Here is a 12,245-nt window from a genome sequence, read left to right on the forward strand (position 1 = left end):
GATTTTGCTTAGATTGGTGGAAATATACTCATTATTTGAAATAGAGGCGGATCCACGGATATCTTCCTTATTATAAAAACAACCCTAAGTGCAACCTGATCCCCTGACTATGACTATTCTAGGGATGGAATGGAGGTTCTTAATCTCAGTATTACAGTTCCGTTCTTTCTTTCCTTTTCTTTTTTTCCTGGCACTCTTTATAAAACACAAAAGGAAAAATTAAAGTACCGTTTCTCTGTTGATTGTGATTACAAATTGATACAAATGGAGATAACACAGATGGGAGAATTCTTTTGATATAGATAAGAGAGATTATTTCTGTTAGAAAATGTAGTCCCCACTGTGCAATTAACAGAAAATCTCTTTAAAGGTCTCAAGGAAACTTGTGATATGTCAAGAACACATCATAGACAGTCCTTTTATCTTAGATGGTATAATCTGAGGACACGATGCTCAGTTACTGGGGCTTTGTGAAAACAACTTTTCCCTAGAAAATGCACACGCAAGATTGAAAAACTAACTAGGACCTTACAGATAATTACCATTAAAATAACTACGAAGTGAAGAAATGATAGGTTTGCAAGCACGTACCAACTAATTATTGCTATTGCCTAATGTTATGAATACTGGTCTTCTGCTGGCATTTGGTACTTTGTAGTGTTAAACTAATCCTGTACAAATTACCTTTGGTGTTTAAAACCTTAGATGCTTGAATGAAAAAAATCACTGATACCTTTCCAATTAGTAGTGTGCTGAAGACAGAAAAGATCCCTAAAATTGATGATCGGAAGGCATACTCTGTCCAATGAAACAGGAGTTTGGAAAAACAATGTCAAAAGGAAGAACCCTAGACGCCCAGAATTTCCCCCTATATACTGCTAGAAGTAAACCATTTCAAACATTCTCAATGGTCTATGGCTTTAGTTTTCACAGGATGTTAAAATAATTATTTCTTACCATCTGTATCATTATAATCTCATAATGCTGCAATTGTCACAGTCTCTTTACCTGCAGTATACTTTCTGGGATAAAGGTGAATCGATCCAGACTTAATGAACAGGGCATAAGACCAGGGGATGGCAAAAAACTCAGCGATCGGGATAAACGTATTTTAATACAATATTGTAATAAGTCAGAATCATACCCCAAAGCCATGATATCAAAATTTACAATAAAATGGGGTCTGAGAAGGCTGGGATGAGGGTGACAGGAGGGAGTCATGCCAGGGAAGTCCCTGTCCTCCAGTGAGATGAGATGAGGTGACCTGCCATTTCTTCCCAGGGTCGCAGGTTGGATGGAAACCCCCAGTGGCCTATGCCCATATTGGGAGACTTGTTCATTTCTTGTTTGTGCGCTTCCCATACATGCTATCTGTAGGTTCCTTGCTGATGAAATCAAAGCACAAAATGGTCTGGGGACCAATGTACACAAAGCACCCAAGACAGCTTTAACTTCGCAACTTTTTTGGTCATGCTATTTTGAAATTACTTTAAAATGTTCATTATGTACATATTTACAAAGCAATGACTTTCCTATTTAATTAGACGCAACTTTGGGTACTTGACATGTACAATAAGATTTTGTGGAAAATCAAAGTGTATGTAGTCATGTGTTTAAGTAAGTGTGGAATCAAATTGTGTGCAATATAAAATTTTAAAAATTACATGAATAAGCCCATTCTGTGGAAATAAGATTTCAAGATCAATTGGAATTAATGTATTCTGAGCATTTTAAACATAGCATAAAACTTTATTCTTAAAAATTCAATTATTATAATGTGCCCTCTAAAGATTGAAGAGAAACACTATCTTTTCTAAAATGTTCACTTGCATTATTATAACTTTTTTAAAAAATATAGAACATTGGAGGAAAATGTGCAAGGAATGGAAATGAAAATCACCCCAAATACTACCATCTAGAGATAGAATGTTAATATACAGCAAAATGTTTTTGTATCGTTTTTCTAATAGTGACATAGTCAAAGTAGCCTTAATTTAGTTTCTAAAATAGCATCAGAATGTTTCAGGCCTGAAGTTGCTTATTGGTGTGTTTATAATATTATAAATTTTACCTTATATTTGAAGTGCTTTACGGTGTTCAAACTGCTTTCCATAAACCATCCTGTAGAGTGTCTTTGCCCAAGCCCTGGGTGGGAGCTCTAGCTGCGCTATCAGAACTGGTTGGCGAGGGCTTGGCCTTTAACTTCACATTCTTTCCAGAGTCTTTCCTCAGCAATACAGCCAGTATAAAACTCCACAGTGAGTAACCGAATCCCTACTTGCAAATTTGAAAATATGACATTCCTTGGGGAGAAAAATAGATAATCAAAAATGTCACCAAGGTTAATGCCAAAAGAGGACACAAGACGATTTTTTAAATGAGTTATTTATTATAACAGCAAGGAAGACTCTGGATACAAACAAATGAGTTGCTTGCTAAGAAAATCACTCCTCTTATTACCTAAGGCTAGGCCAACAAAGGATAAATACTATTCAAGAAGCCGCAGTTTTGGGTGTTTAGCTGTAGTACCAAGAGGTTAGGGTCACCATGTCGTTGATCCAGGTAACTGGGTGGCAACTTGCTTTTTAAGTTCTCCTGACAAGGGACATTGCTGAAACATGCTGAACATTAGTCAATAGAAAGAACAGACCAGCAGATTTGTCTACATTTGCACATGGATATTTGAGAATGTGATTTAAATGTCTTTCTCTAAAACTCTAATTTTAAGAATTAAAAATTTTAATAGTTAATGGTGCTGACCTCCAGAATTCATATTGATAAAAGAAGATTATAATTAGTCATTTAATATGAATTATTAAACTTTAGCAATTGCACAATGTGATGCCAAAAAACAAATCTTAAAAATCTCATTTAGTAATGTCAGGGTTATGCCAGTTCTAATTTCCTATATCTGGTGACATCATAAAATATTTATCAAAGATTCAATATTGGTTTCCTTAGACCTGGGAAATGCTAAATATGGCAACTGTTTAAACTTATTTTTAATCTTCATTGAAAAGGGAGTAATAGAGCCCCGCTATAAAAACAGAGAAGCTTATTTTTAATAAGTATACCAGAACTTGAACATCCAAATAAGTTTTATCTATTAAAATTGCCCTCTTGAGAGAATATGTACATATTTGATATTGCCATCATCAAAAATGTTCTTGGTATTCCTTCTTGCAATGGGCTTCAGAACCTATACACAGCATGTAAGAAAATGTTTTCCATTGCTTACCCTGCTACCTTCCTTTATTCTGAAACTTGTTCTAAGTAGCTCTGGACTATTTCCAATGTGTGTGTATGTGGGTGGGAGGGAGGGGCGTTATATATGTTGATTTTCAAAAGATGACAATTTTCCATGATTATTCATATTGACAGTATTTTACTTTGTGAAGTACAACTCAAAAGTATTTTCAAGCAATGACATCATATTTTAGGGGGGAAAAAAAGAACACAGATTTATGTCTGCTTTAAAGGAGTCACACTCACTGGGTGTCTATGTTCTGATATATTCATCCAGGTCAGTCATTAATTATAAGTTCCTTAAAGGTGGAGACCATGCTATTCCAACATATACTTCTCTAATCTCCCCACCGCAACCCAGCAACCTGATGCTACTGTCCTCAAATATGTTTGTTATATTGACGTGATTAGCACTTCCCTATTAGATAGATAGATAGATCATATATTTAACATTTCATTTCCATTTTTTATGAATTAGGCAATATTTGTGTCCATAGGCACACTAATAATCTTTTGATGATCTTCTGTAAATCCAGGAATTATACAACATAGGTCACAATGAATAAATCACTCACTAAGGGGCTTAGTAGATGAGCACTTTGTTCCTATTTATATTGCTTTGCATATTTTAGTTTAAGAATTCCTGCCAGTCAGATTACTTTCTGGGGAAAGAACTGCAGGAGTTTATACTTAATATGGATCAAAAGCTATGTGCTCTAAGTAAATACATAGTTCACATCTGTATGGCTAACAAGATCAACAAAGACATTAGCTTCTATGTCATTAGGAGTCCAAATGAATCTGACCTCACAAAATTGGTCCCTGTTATACTGTCTATCACTTATTTGGGCTAATTGATGACTCAATGGACCTGGCTATTTGTTGACAACATTTCATGCTTTGATGAGATTTACTGCAGGGTGACTAATCCATATTAAAGCATATACTAAAACAAAATGCCCTAACCTAACAAATCGAATAAATCTGGTAAAGTTTTAGATTAAATACACTGAAGCAGCATTAAATTTGGAATATAGATGTTACAATATTTAAAAGCAATGTGGTTTTAACATTGCTCCTATAATGGACGAACTGAAAAGATGGAAGAAAATCTAAGACAGCATTAAATTTGTGTCTGCAGCCTGGCATTCCTTGTTGTAAATTTTAAAGGAAAGTAAGAATCAGGAATACAAGGTGATTGCAACAATGATTTTCTAAAATTAGATCAATTCAGATATTTTTGGTCAGTAATTACATTTTCAAACCGCTCTTTCCAAAGTATTAGCAAATCTACTTACAACCTAGTAACTTGACCAATAACAGCACAGTTTTTATACAACAATAAACAAATGGCATGTTTAGGTTTCATCATTTGTCCAAATCCAATTCCTATAGATAAGATTCCATTCAGCACAGCTTGCAGGAGCACACCTTTGCTATCCATGAATGATGCCTTGGCTTACCTAGAAAGGAAATAGATTATCAGGTTATATGGTGAAATAAAGAAGAAAGAAAGAGGGAAGGAGGAAGAAAGCGAGAGAGGAATGAAAACAGAGATAGAAGGATGAAGGGAAGGACTGAGAAAAGAGATGAAGGCAGGAGAGAACTACCTAGGATTTCTAGATTTCTTTTCTATCCTGAAATACAACATGTTAAGACAATAAAAAATATTCTTATAAACTAGGCTTCAGGTAAATATATTTTAATTGCATACATTATTAATATAGGTTGTTTTTTCTTTTAATTGCCAACAAAGATGAAAGTTTTCAACAAGGTGATTTGGGCTAGAAATGAATAAATTTCACATATCTCAGTTGCTCAGAGAAACCCACAACTGCAATTTTAGGATCAAATGTTATAAATGTTAGTTGGAAAATGGTTTGAATTATAGAATCAGAAAAACATTTATTTCTCAGACTACTTGAATGATTGTTGATGTAGGTTAAAAAATATCACTTGATTTGAATTACTTTGACTGTGAAACATACTGGAGAACTGTGCCTTAGCAAACTATTTCTAAATACATTTATATTAATAACATGACCATGCATGGTAACTCCCACTCCTACTGGCAAAGACTCAAAAAGCTGGGTATCTGTTTTACTTAAACATATGTGTGTGTGTATAAGCCTAGAATTTTACATGTTTTAAAAATTATTAGATTGATGCTTATATTTTTCCATATGGGCAACTTTTTAAGAATGTTGATATTGTTAAATAGAAGAAAGGGTTTATGTGTTTTTACTACAGAAATTGTTCTTACTCCTTCCAGGACATTTTTTTTAGCACTAACCCTAAGAAGAAGTGTGTTCTCGATAGCTATGATTGACGGGCTGCTCACACATTCCACATTTTTTCTGCTTCATGCATCATCATCAGCCATCTCCAACACTCTAGTCCTGAATCTGTCCTACTTTCTGTTACCTGATTTTTGCTGTTGATTCATGAGCTAGAATAGTAAAAGGAAAAAAAAAAAAACCTCCACCTTGGTTTTTTGCAATGTAGTACATCCCGTGGAAACTGTGAGAAATCTAGTTTTGTTCATCAGATTCATGCAAATGCAATATTGATTGACAATGATGTATATAGATCTATACACATAACGTGCTATATAAAAACCACTAAAATGTTCTATTAATGGCGGAATGCATACTGATTATAAACTACCTCAGAATGATGTGAAAATGCTGCTGAATGCCTTTTTTTTTTGTACTTTCGAACTCTTTCTTGTCACTACTATTTTCAGCCAAAGCTATGTTTAAATGCACTGTCCCTAGTGCACTAGGAAGTAAAATTCTTAATTTTCCAAGCCAATAAGGTGATAAAAGCCCAAGGTCTCTCATTAACAGTTAGCTAAAAATTGTGAATGTCACACTAAATTTTTTATCATCATGAGTGCAAAGATGGGGGACAAGGAATACTTTTTATGATTTGGGAAAATAGGAATTGAGCTTTATTCACTGTGCATGAAGTAGTTAACAAGAAGTTAACCAGCAAAAGACTGCACTAAACTATTTTTGTGATAGCATCTTTCAGATTCAGAAGTGATGAGGCTTGAAAGAACCAAAGAAAGAAAGCCTAATGGCCCTAAAAATCTGAAAAAAGGGAGCTGTAAGTTCACAATGTTGTCTCGGTGCTTCTATTACTAGACATCAAAGTTATTCCCACAGGTTTTGGGGATGTATAAATGCCAGTGAAGAAGTAAGCAGACTTCACAGAAGCTAAGCCAGAAACTTCAATCTGGGATTCACCTGTGAGTCAAAACTCTTTTCTAATGAATTATTCCAGAGAAAAGACACTGCTGAGGGAGACCTTAACCTATCAGACAAGACCTCCAGGTTCACTAGCAGGGTCAGAGTAACAAGAATGCTCTGGTCTAAAGTTGCTTTGCCAACCTTAATGGACTGCAGGCACTCACCTGGGTATACAGCTTGAACCAATAAAGAGATCACAATGGCATGATGAATAGGTAGAGTGCTCTAGAGACCAGGTGAACAACCACTCCACCAGTCCTCTCAATTGTGACCTATATGCACACTCCGGCCCATTTACACATGGGTCATCCTCGTCAATTCAGTGCTGGAGAAGTGATGTCAATGAAAAAATAAACAATCTGCAGACGGACTTTAAAACCCATTGCATTCAAAGATAATCAATGCTTAAAGTCAATCTGATTTTGTGTATAAACTTTAAAAATTTGATTTCATTAATGACATTTTCAAATGTTGCATCAATGTTTAGAAAACTTTAACTTCCCCTTTAAAGAAGTAAACTATTAAAGTTTTTCTGTGCTTCAACATCCCTTTGCTCTCTGCATATGGAAAGGAATTGGTATCTGCGATACGAAACTCTAAGGGCAAAGGAAAATGATGTTCAGGGGATTTGCAAAGAAAAGATTTTATTTGGAAAGAACAATATATGAGGCAATATTCCTCAACTGTGCTTGGATGGGAAAATGATTTTTTGTTTTCATTTTCCATATTCCGTTTGAACAACTAGTTTTTTCATTAAAAGTGATGTAATAAATATATTAGTCATTTAGAGTTGCATAGATAAAACCACGTAAGGTCAATATCCATTAAAGCTAGAAGACTGACCACGTTCAGCTTTGTAATGGGGGGATTTTTCGTGGACATGAAAATATTAAAAAGGACTTTTAAGTGAGCGATAATATGCCAGGTGAAAATGGTAAGAACAATGTACTCCTCTCCATATAAGGAATAACAAATACACCGATGCAATCACAAGCTTAGCTAGTGAAGCACCTCTATTGGTCTGACAACACCTTCCCAAAGCTTGTCCCTTAGAAGCCTCAAATTTGCCTTCTCTTCTAACGAAGGTGGTTAAATGTGCTTCCCAGAGGAGCCCCACTCACACCTGGTAAACAGAGGGAACTCAACCACCAAAGTAATGTTTATAGTTTTGGAGCTCCCCCCCCCCCACACTTTGAATGGCTTGGTATTTTTTTAGTTCATTTTTGGACACTGAGAAGTGGACAATCATATTTTCACGGTGCAGGGAAGTCCCTCCACGCCACCAATTTCACATACCTTCTTCCTTCATGTTCTGTTTTAAGAATTTTCCCTCTCAAATGCTCATACTTCAAGGAAATGCACTCTCTCATCAAAATCTTTCTTACTAAACAAGCACCTCTGTCAGAAGTGTCTTAATTTCTTATCACAGAATTTTATCCACACAAGGAGCAATAAATAATTCATGTCATTGCCTCTTTGTTGTGTGTCCCTGAACTGCACAGAGCTGGAAGGCTGACAGCTGTGTCAGGACAAGCACCAAAGATCTGACATGACAAGTGACTAACAAGTTTCTTTCAGTTCATAGTGAAAGAAGACAATGGCCCAAAGTGCAGAAAGAAATCCTGAAACAAAATAAAACTGCTTCTTTCTTTTTACCTAAGTGTTTGCTATGAGCTTATTTTCAACCCACAAGCCCTGGTCATTTTATAGGACTGCCCAGCCCCCTTTATTCCTCACACTCGCTTGGCCATTTACGCCTGGCCACGGATCAATATGAGCAATTCTTGGAGAAATACGATGTCTCCATGACAACCAAGCCACAAATTCTCAGTGGAAGGCAGTGAGACCAGTAGTGAACTCTCCAGAGGTTTCTAGGCCTATAAGGCAAGATGTCTTAAAATGCAGGAATGGACAGAGGAAAAAGCCAGAGTAATTCATTCTTTATTACCAGTTTAATGATGTCCGATGTATAGAACAGTACTCACTTTTTAAGTTAAGATCCTTTATCAGTACCAATCTTTTCTAATTAATCTTTGTTATGATATATCCTTTTGTTTATGTCAGATAAGCTATGCAATATTTGAATTTTACAATTCCACTCATACAGAGGGAGGCCTGAAATCTTTTCTACTTTTGAGATGACATAAAGCCAATCTATTCTTGCCAAAAACAATGAACACTTAGGTGAAAACTTGGCTCAGGGATTTAACTGCCTCGGGTTGATATGGAATATGAAGACAGTTTAAAAACGTAGTCAAAATTAGGTAATTTTTGTCAAAACTAAAAGCAATTTTAAAATAGTCTGATAGACATTTAACACTACCACCGGCCTCTCCCTTTCGGAGTGGGACTACATTTGTGTTTTAGATATTATGGCAGGAGGTGGGGTTCAGTTTCTGATTAAAAATTTCTGTGGGCGAGAAAGATGCCATTTCTCAGGTCCACGGGATGCTGAGGCAGAAGTGCGCTTCCGAACAGACACACGGCAGCAGTACATCTTTTGAGGAATCTTGGCTTAGTGGAGGGAACTGAAATACAATGCCATCGCCACCGGGCCTATTGGGGTTCCGAGATGACTTAGGGGACCTGACATAGATTGCAGGCTGCACCTTTCACTGAAAATTAAATCTCAGTACCTCTCCTCGGGGAAGGATCAGGGGACTGTTTGCAGCTGCCCCCTGTCAGCGAAGGCTACAAGATTTGGAAATCTCTTAACTAAGCTGACAGGCCACAGAGAGGATGAATCAAAAATCTGATACAAGGATCGGCACACAAAGATGCAAGAGGGTCGGGGGTACACAGCAGCTGGAGAAAACAGGAAGGGAAAATGTACGGTGGGAGGAAAGAGTTAACCCTTTCACTCATGGTAATAAGGTACCTTCTAGTACCTTAGGGCTTTGTAGTGATCTGGGAACGTCATTCGACTTCCACAGGACTTTTTTTTTTTTCTTTTGATTAATTAGTTGTTAAAGACTAGGCATGTTTTGAAACAAGACACAAACAGAAACAAAAATCCATGCTTAAGGGCTTCTGGCTCTATCCTTCTGCTACATTTCTGTCTATTCCTTCTACAAAGAAAATACAAACCTAAGTAACTTGGGACGTGGGTAAATTTGATGGCATGAGGAAGGGTTGTTACTTTCTTTTGTTTTGTTGGTTCTCAACAGTTGATCCATCCAGAGTCCATTACTGCTATGCTAAAACCCCTTGGTCCCGTTAGCAAGCTGTATTCAGACAGGTGAGTAGACTGTAATGATGGCTATCATCTGAGACTCTCTTAACTCTGCACTTCCGCTCCATCCCATTACTTGAAATATTTAAAATGCTGCCATTTCTCCAGTTTTCAATCTCGGCCTCTATTAACCAGTTTAGCCTAAAATTGATGATAATGAACTAATAGTGTCAGCTTCCCTTCTCAGTCATAAAGCCTTTGTACTTCCTCCAACTGAATCCTTGATGAAAGAGGCAAAGGTAACAGCTCCACACCGTGACCCCTGGAGGTGACCATTAATTTGACAGCACAGCTGCTAAGAGAAAACAGCATTACAATGTCCTCCCCGCCATCCCTTCCAAGGACCCCAAAGCTGTGTCAAATTTATCATTTTATACTTGACTATTTTTAAATGGCTTTCACCTGGACTCTCAGACTCTTCCAAGACGCATCTGTCAGGCATGTCCTCGGTGTCTTGGAAGTTTGCCGAGTTTGAGTTGCTGTCATGCTTGACCGGACTGACTGGAGCTATTAAAAAGAGAGAGAGAAAGAAAAGAGAGAGCAATGAAAAAGTAGTAATAAACACCATTAAAATATTTCCTTTCAGTTCCATAGATATTTCTAGGGACACACTATGTAAACACAAATAATAAATTGAAATAAAATGTATCCTCTAAGTATGTATTGGCAGACATGTAATTAGTTGAAAAATCTATAGATGAGACTTTATCTTACAAGAAAAATAAGTTCATGGCATCAGCTTAAAAGCTACAAAGTAACAAAGCAATCCCTCCGAAGTAGAAATCGTATTTTTAATGCATAAATCTAAAACAATATCGTCAGTTAGCAGTCATAGGACACAGACGGAAGAACATGGGGCTAGTCAGTTAGAGCAGCTCTGCTTGGGTGCGGTGGTTCATCTTGTCACACAAATCACAGCTGATGAATACTTAAATGCATTTTGTTTCTTCTTCATCCAATGAGAAACTCCAAATGTCAAAAAAATAAATAAAAGCCCTATGTAAATAAAATTTAAGATAGAAAATAAATAGTTGGCAAATGATTAATAAGTAGGGCCAGTGTTTTGAATGGTGACCTCAGATAATTTGTCATCATCTTCTGAGTAGGAATTACGAACAGAAACGGGAATGAGCACAGAAATCTGAAATTTCCTATAAGCACATAACACTTCTAGCTCCGTTAGAGAAAGAGACTCAAGTTCCAAATTTTTGCAAAAGTTGTAATTCTTGGTCTCAATTATCTCCGTAAGCAACATATTTCCATATTCTATTCATTCAAGGAATCACTTGTTGGGGAAAGTGGACATTGTCTTCATGAAAAAAAACTAAGTGAATAACAAAACAAAGCAAGACCACAATAATATAAATTACATCATACTTGTCTGAAGCCAAACTACATAAATATGTGTATTATTGACTACTGCTAATTTTATCTATTGCAAATTGCTGCAGTAAACACTACTACTGTCTCTTCAGGTCTTGATAACACACACAACACATTATTTATAGGCCATAAATGCAAACAAGAAAATATATAAGCCGTACACGAAATGATATGTTTGTTGGCACAGGGAAGTAGGTCTGGCCACTGTTCCTAAACACCCATTAGGAAATGATGGAGCAAAGGCTGGGGGCTTTGTCACTTCATACATACTCGGTAAGTGACACAAAGGAATGCCACCCAAGATCCAAAGCAGCGTGAGCAGAACTCGCACTTCTCACATTCCTCAGCGTATTTTCATGGAGTGTGTAAAGCATTGGTGAGCGTGACCTGAAGCCCACAATATACACACTTTAAAGGAGACTAGTAACATAATTCCGGTCCAAATATTCTCTTAAGCTTCACCAGTTTTCTCAGAACATGGATAGTTCTCCTCTGTTCTGTGAAAGTGTGTGCATCGAGTTTGAATTCACTTCTCTGAAACGTTTTGAGAACAAAACATGGGGAAAATATATGAAATCCTGTCATTTAAATTTTCCCCCCAAAAAGGAAGTAGGTACCATGTCTGCTTTATGCATTTGTCTGCCCTAGGCCTGAGGAGGTATTCTTAAAAGACTTGTGGAATGAATGAGTGAACAAGTGAATGAAGCAGAGGTATCCTGCTAGATGTCCTCCTGATCTGAGAGGAGATGTGCTTTGAATGATCTTCAACTAGAACCCATCAGTTCCTTGGTTAGGCCCACTTGAGACAAAGGATGCCTATTTGTAAAAATGGTGGTGCGGGTTAGTTTCTAATTTGGAGGAGAGACACATATGGCCTAAGTAGTTATTGGTGTAGCTGCCTTTAATTTAATTTTCCTCAGTTTAGATCATACTTACAGATTATTTTGGAATCCATCGATTTTTGTAACACATTGAGGTGGATAACTAAATATACCAAAGTTGCAGAAAACTATTACACTGTCAAGATTTACCGGACTGTGTTAATAATGTTTTTATTTCTTTATATCTTATTAATTTTCTGAAATATTTACATTGATATTTATCGTAAGGAATGAAGCATACAGCTGAAT

General features: G+C 36.5%; 1 protein-coding gene across 4 annotated transcripts in view; it reads right to left on the reverse strand.

Annotated features, from left to right (window-relative positions):
• Positions 1-2,369: 2,369 nt before the first annotated feature.
• WDR72 (WD repeat domain 72) overlaps positions 2,370-12,245 on the reverse strand; it is a 215,771-nt gene continuing 205,895 nt past the window's right edge. For all 4 annotated transcript variants that reach the window (XM_032343781.1, XM_032343782.1, XM_032343777.1 and 1 more), the window contains 2 exons: positions 10,135-10,239; positions 2,370-4,709 (listed from right to left, as the gene is read on the reverse strand). In XM_032343781.1, the coding sequence (XP_032199672.1) occupies positions 4,654-4,709; positions 10,135-10,239 (161 nt within the window). In that variant the 3' untranslated portion in view covers positions 2,370-4,653. The remainder of the gene's footprint in view (positions 4,710-10,134; positions 10,240-12,245) is intronic.

This window comes from Mustela erminea, chromosome 5 (genome assembly GCF_009829155.1).
Source record: "Mustela erminea isolate mMusErm1 chromosome 5, mMusErm1.Pri, whole genome shotgun sequence".
Lineage (NCBI taxonomy): Eukaryota > Metazoa > Chordata > Mammalia > Carnivora > Mustelidae > Mustela > Mustela erminea.